The 12,634-nt window shown below is 34.6% G+C and overlaps 1 protein-coding gene across 1 annotated transcript; it reads left to right on the forward strand.

Moving 5' to 3' along the window:
• The first annotated feature begins 265 nt into the window (after positions 1-265).
• Positions 266-4,105, forward strand: LOC104211978 (7-deoxyloganetic acid glucosyltransferase-like). The gene is made up of 2 exons (XM_009761137.2): positions 266-845; positions 2,919-4,105. The coding sequence occupies exons 1-2, from the start codon at positions 341-343 to the stop codon at positions 3,863-3,865; spliced, it is 1,452 nt and encodes a 483-aa protein (XP_009759439.1). The 5' UTR covers positions 266-340; the 3' UTR covers positions 3,866-4,105.
• The last annotated feature ends 8,529 nt before the right edge of the window (positions 4,106-12,634 follow it).

Genomic DNA, 12,634 nt, shown 5'->3' on the forward strand with positions numbered 1-12,634 from the left:
ATATAGACGTCAATAAAGATGAATATTTGTATCTGTGTGAACATGCCGCTGGAATGACTAACGAGGCATGTTGAAAACTGAAATTTTTTCATCTCCACTTGAAATTAATTCGCTTAACAAATATATCTATGACACTCTTTACATGTGCCAAAGGATATTAATATAGTATACTCCAAAGAATCAAGGCATCAGCCCTCCAAATAATTAATTAAAGACAAGATACAAAAGTTATTTTTAATACAGTCTCGACTCAAGAAAACGCTACACCAACTCCATCTATAAAATATGAGACGCCAAAGCCTAATTTCACCTATCCAATCAAACAAACTAACCTCACGTAATGGAGCACCAGCACAAAGAAGCAACGATTCCTCATGTTCTCATCTTCCCTCTTCCAATACAAGGTCCAATTAATTGTAAGCTGCAGCTGGCCGAGCTCTTCTGTCTTTCAGGTCTGAAGGTCACCTTCCTCAACACCATCCACAACCAAGAACGCCTCCTCCGCCACACCAATGTCCAATCTCGTTTCGAGAAATATCCCGGTTTTCGATTCCTCACAATACCTGACGGCCTTCCCGACGAACACCCGCGCTCGTTCGAACAATTCGGGGACATTATCAGCTCCGTGCAGACCGTGGCGGAGCCTTTTCTTAGAGAAATGCTTAGAAGTGGAGCCAAAGAACTGGTAACATGTGTTGTACCAGATGCCCTGTCTTATTATGTGGCTGATATTGGAAATGAAATGGGAGTTCCAGTTATTCCCTTTGACACCCTTAGCCCGTCCTGTGTTTGGGTTTACATGTGTCTGCCAAAACTCATCGAATCTGGCGAGCTTCCCTTCAAAGGTACTCTCTCTTTCTCTCCCTCACTCATTTTTCTTTCTTTGCTTTTGTTTGCTAAATTCAAGTTCAATAAGATTACAACACCGTTACTAGTAAGGGCGTCCCAATGTAGGGAGAGAAGCCTATGAGTCATTATTTATTTGATAATTAGTTATAACCTGAATTACTTTTATTTTGTTAGAAACATATATTCGTGTCTCTCTCCCTATTTGTTGGATTGAGTCTATCAGTTAAACTTCGAAGTTAGCTTTTATTTGATTAGTTTTTATTTTTAATTAAAATTTAGAGTATTCAAACTACAAGAAAATTATTATAAGCTGCAACTTTTCTCACATCAAAGTGCGAAAAAATACATTCATCATGTTAGTCATAGTTTGAATCTCATTAATTAAATTGAACAGTGTATTATATTTCCGACGGAGAAAAATAAAATACGTTAGTATATAGTACTACTATTTATATATTACATAAATTGATTAAAATGGATACGAATCACGAAAGGTGGAAGTGTCTTGCATTTTGCTAGATTAAGGTATTATTCTATGCGAGATGTTCCGGTTAATCTTTAGTTCATTTAGGTAAAAAAAAAGTCCTTTCATAACTGACTAATATATAAAAACATAAAAGTAGATCGAGACTAAGAAAATATATTGAGGACCTAAATGCAAATAACTGTCGGGGAAACTCATTTAATGAAGAGAAAATAATCTTATGTAGCCCTTTAAAATTCTAATAGCCTATGTTTTACTCCATTGGCCCGAAATATTCCTCTGGCCCGAAACATATTACATTTAATAGTCCGAAATGTCTATTTTGTATATTTTTTGTATAGTAACAGTTTATTTTATATAATGAGAGTCTATTTAGTATATATTTTGTATAGTGACAGTCTATTTTATATAAATTGTATGGTGCCAGTTTATTTAGTACATTTTTGTATAGTGACAGTTTATTTAATATATTTTTTGTATAATGACAATCTATTTAGAATATGTTTTTGTATCCCGAGCACTTTTATCTATCCAACATGTATAGATTATTATATGATGTATAAAAGTGTATATATTATTCTAACTTGTATAAAATTTATGTATACATTATAAGAATATTGGACTTTAGTTCAAGCTCTCGATATGAAAATTATATATATAGTACTAATAAAAGGATAGATTTCATATTCAAAGGTACAATTACCACTAAAAACTCTTCCACACAGGAAATTCAGTACTACTAATACATAATCTATAAACACTTCTTACAATCCTCGTTAAAAAGATCCCTCGTTCACTGAACCAATCCATATAATTTTTCATTTTCTCCAAGAGACGATTACCGTACCATCTGCTTCTTAATTTGTCAAAAAGACACTGCGTTTTTTCTAGCTCTTTACTTGCATTTGCTATGTAGCATGCATTAAGTTTGTGTTCTAAAGAATATATTTTAGGATCAATATTCATGCTATGCATGGTAAAGGGTGAGAGAAGAATCAACAAATTATGGAAAAGAATACCACTAATAAAGGGTGAGAGAAGAAAGTGACTAGCAACACTTTAGACTTTAATCTGCTATTGGCAATTAGTTCCCTCTTTCGCGGCCGGAACAGCAATTAAAAGAACGCCTAAAAATACCACTCAACTTTTAGAAAAGGTCTATCTATGCTATCCGTTAAAAAAATGCTCATTCCATGCCACTGCCGTTAAACATATGGCTCACCTATGCCATTATTGACTAACGGCTCAATTTTTTTTTGGCTCATCCATGCCATTGCCGTTAATCAATAATTGCATGGATGAGCCAAATGTGTAACGACAGTGGCATGAAATAAGTATTTTTTTAACGGATGACAGACCTTTTTTGAAAGTTGAGTGGCAAGTTGAAATGACATTTTTCTTTCTTTCATAATTTGTAAGAAAGGTCTTTTCCTTAAGAGAAAGGTCATTTGACTTGAAATGACATTTTTCTTTCTTTCATAATTTGTAAGATTCCCCACTTGAAATGACATATTGAAGGGTATATTATTAAACAAATCATCCAAATTTGGAATGCAGAGCTAACTTTGTAGTATTTTCTTTCTAGACAATGACTTGGATGCATCGGTAACACATATACCTGCCTTGGAAGGTCTTCTTCGCCGACGAGATCTTCCACCCTTTTGTCTCATGGATTATAAGACTGATCCAGATTTCCTAGCCGCTTTGAAGCAAGTTGAGCGGATCCCACAATCCCATGGTCTCATATTGAATACATTTGAAGATTTAGACAGGCCTTTTCTTTCTTGTATTCACTCTTACTCTCCTAAAACATATGCAATTGGGCCATTACACTTGCACTTAAAGGCTAAACTTTCTTCAAAAAACGCTCCATCATCAAATAGTTTGTGGGAAGAAGATCATAGTTCTATTAAATGGCTTGATGCGCAGCCCATGGGATCAGTACTTTATGTGAGTTTTGGAAGTGTTGTCGTTGTATCAAAGGAGGAAATTTTGGAATTTCAACATGGCCTACTGAATAGTAAAGTTAAATTTTTGTGGGTTATGAGGCCCAACATTTTGAAGGGAGGCGAATCAGACGTCCAATTTATGAAGGAACTTGCAGAAGGTTGCAAGGGAAATGGCTACATAGTGAGTTGGGCTCCACAAAAGATGGTACTCGCCCACCCAGCCATTGCTGGTTTTTTAACACATAGCGGCTGGAACTCAACATTGGAGAGTGTCAGTGAAGGAAAGCCCATGATATGCTGGCCACATTATGTTGATCAGAGAGTCAACAGTAGATTAGTAAATGAATTATGGCAAATTGGGTTGGACATGAAGGGCATATGTGACAGATCAACTATAGAGAGAATGATAAAGGATCTGATGGAAATAAAAAGAGACGAGTTAAAGAAATCAATTGAGGAATTATCAAAGTTGGCAAAACTAAGTGTTGAAGAAGGAGGTTCGTCGTACAATAACCTCGACTGTCTCATTGATGACATTAAAGAGTTGGCTAGAACTAAAGAAAATGAAAACATAAGAATGTGACATGCTACTAGACGTGAAATATGTTAATTTGGGCTAAGTTGGTGTGTTCTTTTTTATTTCTGCTGCCGAATATAGTAGGTATCAGTTTGGCATGGGGTCCTAAAACTTGTCGTCTTTTTCATTCTTCTTCTTCCTGCGGCTGTTTGTATTTTTTTTGGAAACTATTGCTTTTTCCACGGAGGAGACTTCTTTGTTACTTTCTCTTTTTCCAGGACGTTATATAGTCTCCCTCTTCAAACATTATTTGTGGTTGAGAATTTTTATTCTACGCTTTAGCCTAATGAGATGTCCAATCCCAATATGTGCCTTCTATTATTATTGTACATCTAGGCATATCATTCACTTGCATTATTTACATTGACAATTCATCAACTTTATTATCTTTACTTTCGTAAGAGACAAGTTCATCTAAAATTGATTGAACAGACGGTATATTGAAACGTATATTAGGTCTTCTTTTGACAATAAGACAACTTTTGATTTTTTTTTTCGACTAGATGTAATTTTGTAATATTCCACATATTTGAGAGAGTTTTGTTCACGAAAATACATTTTGCAATTATGAAAAGACCGATTGTGATAAAGTAATTTATGTCCTTAAAGAACTTAAGTCCATCACAATTTTGCCGCATTGGTTTGTCATAGAAATGTAGTAAAATGTCACTGGAAGACAGCAATACTGTAATATATTATTATAAATAAATACACGGGTTGGCTTGAGTCGTATTAGCTGTGAGCATTGTTCTAAGAAACTATTTCAACATTGTAAAATGTCTTCCCATAATTAAATAAGCCTACCTCTATTTAAGAGGATACATGAATCAACAAAATATTAAATCACAAACCTAACTAGATAGAATAAAAGAAGAAAAATGACAACTAGATAATATAAAAGAAGGAGAAGAAAGTAGGAAATGTTGGAAGGAGGAAAGAGTGAAGACTTCTTTGTGATTGATCTTTCTTCAAGTGTTTGAGCCTATTTAAAGGCACTTTTGCGTGAATGGATTTGGCTACTTGTCCAAAGTCTTAACACTTGTTGATCGCCTTGTCACTTGTTGATTGAATGGATATGATCACTTTTGGGAGAATTTCTAATTACTCAAACTTGAGGAACCCATAATTTGAGGTTTTATAAATGTAAAAATTAAATTCATTGGTTATCAATTTTCTTAATAGATAATATTGTTCTTATCCATATTTGACCAATTTTTTAAAAGTTCATTACTGTCATTGCTCTTCTAATGGAAAGGTAGAAATAAATTCAATTAGCTAAAATAGGGGCTTTCTTGAAGAAGGCGTTGATAAGGAGTTAAAGTATTCAAGATCAAGAAAGTTGATATTTAAATATCTGTTATAAATATATTATATTAGGGATGTTCATTTGGTATTCCGTTGTAAATAAGCTTCCTGAAAAAACTTATCCATATGGGACTCCGCCATAAATATATTTATCTATTTAGTACTCTATTAGAAATAAGCTTCCTGAAGAAGCTTATCAGTTCGGTACCCGGTTATGGATAAACATTACCCCCGGTAGAAGATTATCCATACCAGGTATAATAAGCTTATCCTTTCGATACCCGGTTATGGATAAACATTATCCCTGGTAGAAGATTATCCAAACCGGGTACAATGAACTTATCCTTTCAATACTCCGTTATGGATAATCATTATCCCTAGCAGAAGATTATCTATACTGGGTATAATGAGTTTATCCTTTAATACTCTATTATGGATAATCATTACCCCTAGTAGAAGATTATCTATACTGGGTACAATGAGCTTATCCATTCAGTACTCTGTTATAGATAAACATTGCTCTCAGTAGAAGATTATCCATATCTGGTATAATAGTAACTTGCAGTAATAGCTTTCACAGCAGCTTCCTTTCTTCTATAAATAGAAGAGATTACAGTTCATTATGTACATTAGTTTGAATTCAAATAATATATCAGTTTCTCTCTATACTTGTCTTTACTTTACAGTCTTTATTTTATAACACGTTATCAGCACGAGACTCTGCCATCTCGAGCAAATAATTTGAAAGTATTAGAGGTACAAACTTTCTTTTCCTAAATAATGTCAAATCTTTCAAAACTTGAATTTGTAGCCCTGGATATATCGGGCAGAAGCTACATGTCTTGGGTGCTTGATGCTGAAATTCATCTTTATGCGATCGGTCTGGCAGACACCATCAAGGATAAAAATCAGGCATCAAACCAAGACCGTGCCAAAGCAATGAAATTCCTACGCCATCACCTTGATGTGGGCGTGAAAATGGAATATCTCACTATTAAAGATCCAGTCATACTGTGAAATAATTTGAAAGATAGATATGACCACCTGAAGATGGTCGTTCTTCCACAGGCACATTATGATTAGACTCATCTAAGGCTACAAGATTTTAAATCTATTAGTGATCTGCTATGTTCAGAATTATTTCCCAATTGAAATTATGTGGTGATAATATTACTGATCATGATATGTTGGAAAAAACTTTCACCACTTTTCGTGCCTCGAATATGCTCCTGCAGCAGTAATATCGAGATATAGGATTTAAAAAGTATTCTGAACTTATCTCACATATTCTTATAGCCGAGCAACATAATGGGCTATTAATGAAAAACCATGAAAGCCGACCTACTGGTTCTTGTCCATTCCCAGAAGTGAATGAGACGAACTTCCACCAAGCTAAACGTGGAAGAGGTCGTGGCCCCAGTCGTGGTCATGGCCGTGGTCGGGGAAGAAACCTCAATCATGGTAATAATAATGCACCAAAGAAGCCTCCTTACCGCTAGCAGTAAAAAAGGAAGGAACAAAAGCATGAAACGGTGCAAGCACCAAATGCAGAAAATGCATGTTATAGATGTGAAGGAAAAGGGCACTGGTCACGTACATGTTGTACGCCAAAGCACCTGGTTGAGCTTTATCAAGCCTCCCTGAAGAAGATAGAGAAAAATGCTGAAGCAAATTTTATTTTTGAAGATAATTTAGACTTCATGCATTTGGATGTAGCTGATTACTTTGCACTCCCAGAAGGAGAAACAAGTCATGTAATCGGTAGTGAATCCATAGAAATGTAAATATTTTAATTTTTGTTGTTTGTAATATAGATAATATGGTTATGTAATTGTTGTATATAAATAAAAGTTATGCTTTGATAATGATGTTTACTATAATATATTTTATTTATGTCATTTTGAAGAATATGGATAATCCTCAAATTATGTTTGGATCAAAGACAAATCATGAAGATATTTGTGTTATTGATAGTGGAACAACTCATGTCATATTCAACGATCAGAAATACTTTTCTTATTTGCATAAGGAAAAGCAAATATTACAACAATTTCTGGTAATATAAGTTTGATGGAAGGCTCCGGAAGAGCCATAATATTTCTGTCTAAGGGAACAAAACTTATTATAGACAATGCATTGTTCTCCTCCAAGTCCCGAAGAAACTTATTGAGTTTTATAGATATCCGCCGAAATGGGTATCATGTTGAGACAATAGATGAAATGAACATGAAATATCTGTGTATTACAAAGAATATTTCTGGCCAGAAATGCATTGTAGAAAAGTTACCAACTTTATCTTCTGGCTTATACTATTCAAAAATTAGTACAGTTGAAGCACACTCTATCGTAAACCAGAAGTTTACGGATTCAAATACTTTTGTGCTTTGGCATGACCGTTTGGGCTATCTTGGATCAATAATAATGAGACGAATTACTGAAAATTCGAGTGGGCATCCATTAAATAACCTGAAGATTCTTACAAATGACGAATTTTCTTGTGATGCTTGTTATCAAGGCAAAATGATCACTAGACCATCACCAATGAAGGTTCGTATTGAATCCCCTGCCTTTTTAGAGCGTATACATGGGGATATATGTGGACTTATTCACCCACCAAGTGGGTTGTTTAGATAGTTTATGGTCCTAATAGATGCATCTTCAAGATGGTCTCATGTGTGCCTACTATCATCTCGCAACCTGTCGTTTGCAAAGCTATTAGCCAAAATAATTCGATTAAGGGCACAATTCCCAGATTATCCTATAAAGGCTATTAGCCTTGATAATGCTGGAGAATTCTCATCTCAAGCTTTTAATGATTATTGTCTATCAGTTGGGATAAAAGTTGAACATCCTGTAGCTTATGTTCATACTCAAATGGCCTTGTAGAGTCATTTATTAAACGCCTACAATTGATAGCAAGACAACTATTTATGAAAACAAAATTGCCCACTACTGTTTGGGGCCATGCTATCTTGCATGCAGCATCACTTATCCGTCTAAGACCGACACATTATAATAAATATTTTCCGTCATAATTAATTTTTGGTCATGAACAAAATATTGCCCATCTACGAATTTTTGGTTGTGCTGTATATGTGCCAGTAGCACCACCACAGTACAGTAAGATGGGGCCACCGAGAAGGATAGGAATATATGTTGGGTTTGAATCACCCTCTATTATTCGCTATCTTGAACCATTGACAAGAGATTTATTTACTGCTCGATTTGCAGATTATCGGTTTGATAAAACAAATTTCCCACAATTAGGGGGAGAGAAAAAGGAAATTAAAAGAGAAATTATGTGGAAAGTTTCATCATTATCTCACTTTAATCCCCGTACCCCTATATGTAATCAGAAGGTCCAGAAGATCATTCATTTACATAATATAGCAAATCAAATGCCAGACGTATTTACTGATTTGAAAAGGATAACTAAGTCACATATCCCAGCAGAGAATGTGCCATCGGAATGGATGTCTTAGTAGGACCATCTACTAGCATGAGAGCTAGTGAACCTAAAGCACGCCTGAAGCGCGGTAGGCCTTTGGGTTCTAAGGATCGAAATCCTCGAAAAAGAAAATCGACAAATAATCAAAACGATACTATGAAGGGATCTCCTAAAGAGACCTAAAATCTAATTAGTTCTGAGATTCCTGAAGAAATCAATGAACCCGAGGCTCATATGAGTGAGGAACTTTTAATAAGTTCGATCGGTGATGGGATTAATTTAAATCGATCTGAAATAGTGGTGGATAATATTTTTGCATATAATGTTGCACTTAATATTATGCAAGATAGTGAGGATCTTGAACCTCGATCTGTCGAAGAATGTCGACAAAGATCTGATTGGCCAAAATGGCAAGAGGCAATTCAATCGGAATTGAAGTCACTTGCTAAAAGAGAGGTCTTTGGACCAGTAGTCCAAACACCTGCTGGTATAAAACCAGTTGGTCATAAATGGGTTTTTGTGCGAAAAAGGAATGATAAAAATGAAGTTGAAAGATACAAAGCTCGCCTTGTTGCACAAGGATTCTCACAACGACCTGGAGTCGATTTTGATGAAACATATTCACCTGTTATGGATGCCATAACATTTCGATATCTCATCAGTTTAGCACTACATGAAAAGCTTGAAATACATCTAATGGATGTAGTTACAGCTTATCTGTACGGTTCACTTGATAATGAAATTTATATGAAAATCCCTGAAGGATTTAAAATGCCTGAAGCAAAATCTCAGGAAATGTATTCAATCAGATTACAAAGATCTTTGTACGGTTTAAAGCAATCTGGGCGCATGTGGTATAATCGCCTTAGTGAATATTTGCTGAAAGAAGGTTACATAAATGATGTTATTTGTCCATGTATTTTTATAAAGAAAATGACATCAGAATTTGTTATACTTGCTGTTTATGTTGATGACATAAATCTTGTTGGAACTCCAGAAGAGCTCCAAAAGGCAATTGAATATCTTAAGAAAGAATTTGAGATGAAAGATCTTGGAAAGACAAAACTTTGTCTTGGTCTGCAAATTGAACATTTAGCAGACGAGATCTTTATCCATCAATCTGCCTATACAGAAAGGGTCTTAAAACGCTTTTACATGGACAAAGCGCACCCATTGAGTACACCAATGGTTGTTCGATCACTTGAAGTGAATAAGGATTTGTTCCGACCTCCAGAAGAGGACGAGGAACTCCTTGGTCCCGAAGTACCCTATCTCAGTGCAATTGATGCACTAATGTATCTTGCTAATGCTACAAGGCATGACATATCATTTTCTATTAATTTACTAGCAAGATATAGTTCTTCTCCTACACGGAGATATTAGAACAAGATTAAGCATATATTGCAATATTTAAAGGGAACTCTTGATATGGGTTTGTTTCATGCTAACAAAGATAGTGCAGATCTTGTTGGTTATGCAGATGCATGTTATTTATCTGATCTCCATAAAGCTCGATCTCAAATCGGGTATGTATTTACAAATGGAGGTACTGTCCTATCATGGCGCTCCACAAAGCAATCTATTGTTTCTACTTCTTCAAATCACGCTGAGATAATAGCTATTCATGAAGCAAGTAGGGAATGCGTATGGTTGAGATCAATAATTCATTTTATTCAAGAAAAATATGGTTTGGAATGTGAAAAAAGACCCACAATTTTATACCAAGACAATGATGCATGCATAGCCCAATTGAAGGGAGGATTTATAAAAGGAGATAGAACGAAGCACATTTCACCAAAATTATTCTACACACACGAACTTCAGAAAAGTGGTGACATTGATGTGCAACGAATTCGTTCAAGTGATAATCCAGCAGATTTATTCACTAAATCTTTGCCAACTTCAACTTTTGAGAAGATGGTATACAATATTGGAATGCGGAGACTCAAATATTTGAAACAAGGTTTTCATTAGGGGGAGTAAAATACGCGATGCACTCTTTTTCCCTTATTAAGGTTTTTTCTCATAGGGTTTTCCTTATAAGGTTTTTAATGAGGCACCTAGCAATGCGTGTTACTAAATATATGTACTCTTTTTCCTTCACTGGGATTTTTTCCCACGTGATTTTTTCCTAGTAAGGTTTTAATGAGGCACATTATCTTTTAATGAACATCCAAGGGGAGTGTTATAAATATATTATATTATGGATGTTCATTTAGTACTCCGTTGTAAATAAGCTTCCTGAAGAAGCTTATCCATATGGGACTCCGCCGTAAATATGTTTATCTATTTAGTACTCTATTGGAAATAAGCTTCCTGAAGAAGCTTATCAGTTCGGTACCCGGTTATGGATAAATATTATCCCCAGTAGAAGATTATCCATACCAGGTATAATAAGCTTATCCTTTCGGTACCCGATTATGGATAAATATTATATCCGGTAAAAGAATATTCATATCGGGTACAGTAAGCTTATTCTTTCAATACTCCATTATGGATAATCATTACCCCTAGCAGAAGATTATCTATGTTGGGTACAATGAGCTTATCCATTCAGTACTCCGTTATGGATAAATATTGCTCTCAGTAGAAGATTATCCATATCTGATATGATAGCAGCTTACACAGCAGCTTGCAGTAGCAGCTTACACAGCAGCTTGCAGTAGCATCTTACACATCAACTTTCTTTCTTCTATAAATAGAAGAGACTACAGTTCATTATGTACATTAGTTTGAATTCGAATAATATATCAGTCTCTCTCTATACTTGTCTTTACTTTACATTCTTTATTTTATAACAATATCAACATTTTAGGCCTACAACTACCCCTGAGAAATGTGGCCTAAGATGCCAAGAAGTGTAGCATTTGGTCAAAGGCAACACTTTACGACTTTAGGTAACGGTTTTGGGGGTGGCCTAAAGTACTGTAACCTTTCACTATTGTCCATGCTTTGTAGGTGTTGCCTTAGAAGCCATGCTTTAAAAGTGTGGCCAATAAGGTACAAAGTCCACGCTTATATTTTCTCATATAGCCACGCTTTTATGACATAAGGCTACACATTTGAAGCGTGATCTTTGTCACGTTAGAGACTACGCTTTTAAAGTGTGGCTTCTGGAGCAACATTTATCATAAACAACACCATATTAATAAACCTTATGGCCACACTTTCTAAGCGTGGCAATTTTCTCTACACCACGAAGAATTTTTTTAAATATTTATTTTAGCCATAATTTTGTGGTTAAAAAATTATATTTGTTTATATTAAATTTTGTCCATATTTATTATATATATATATATATATATATATATATATATATATATATATATATATATATATATATATATATATATATATTATGATCTCAAGCATTAAATTAGATAATAAGTAACAGAATAAAAATAATTCAAATGCATATACTTGAAATAAACTTCAACAAAGAAACATACTTTGTGTACTATCTATAGTAACAAAGCACTGTTGGTTCAACAAGTTCACTAGCAAAAACCTCAACAAAACCAAATGTATTCATATTTATAGTATCAATATAAAAAAATAAACATCACAATTGTTCAAAAGGTCTTCACCATTCACTTTAATGAATCAAATTGATTTGTGGCCACTAGTTCCAATTGCATCACCGATATTTTCCTACACATTCAAAATAAAATTAAAAATTAAAAAGAAACAAATATATAGTATGCACTGAGTATATCTTACTAAGAACTAATGAGATATTATTTCACTACTATAGCATAACAATGTCAAACACAAAAATGATATACAAGTGAAAGAGAAGCAAAAATGTGAATTAACATACATTTTACCTATCTCCTATAATCGCAACAATCAACAATAACCACCCAGTATAATCTCACAAGTGGAGTCTGGGGAGGGTAGGATGTACGCAGCTTACCCCTACCCTGGAGGGGCAGGGAGACTGTTTCTGATAGACCCTCGACTAAAGAAGGTAAAGGAAGCCATGAGGGAAACTTATAGTGTACAAGAAAATAAATCAACAA

The sequence above is a fragment of the Nicotiana sylvestris genome, chromosome 10 (assembly GCF_000393655.2).
Source record: "Nicotiana sylvestris chromosome 10, ASM39365v2, whole genome shotgun sequence".
NCBI classification, from domain to species: Eukaryota; Viridiplantae; Streptophyta; class Magnoliopsida; order Solanales; family Solanaceae; genus Nicotiana; species Nicotiana sylvestris.

Bases quoted from the DNA above. Each gene is read 5' to 3' on its own strand.
- LOC104211978 (XM_009761137.2), top strand. From the start codon at position 341: ATGGAGCACCAGCACAAAGAAGCAACGATTCCTCATGTTCTCATCTTC. The intron at 846-2,918 runs GTACTCTCTCTT...TTTTCTTTCTAG, and splicing joins TGGCGAGCTTCCCTTCAAAG to ACAATGACTTGGATGCATCG.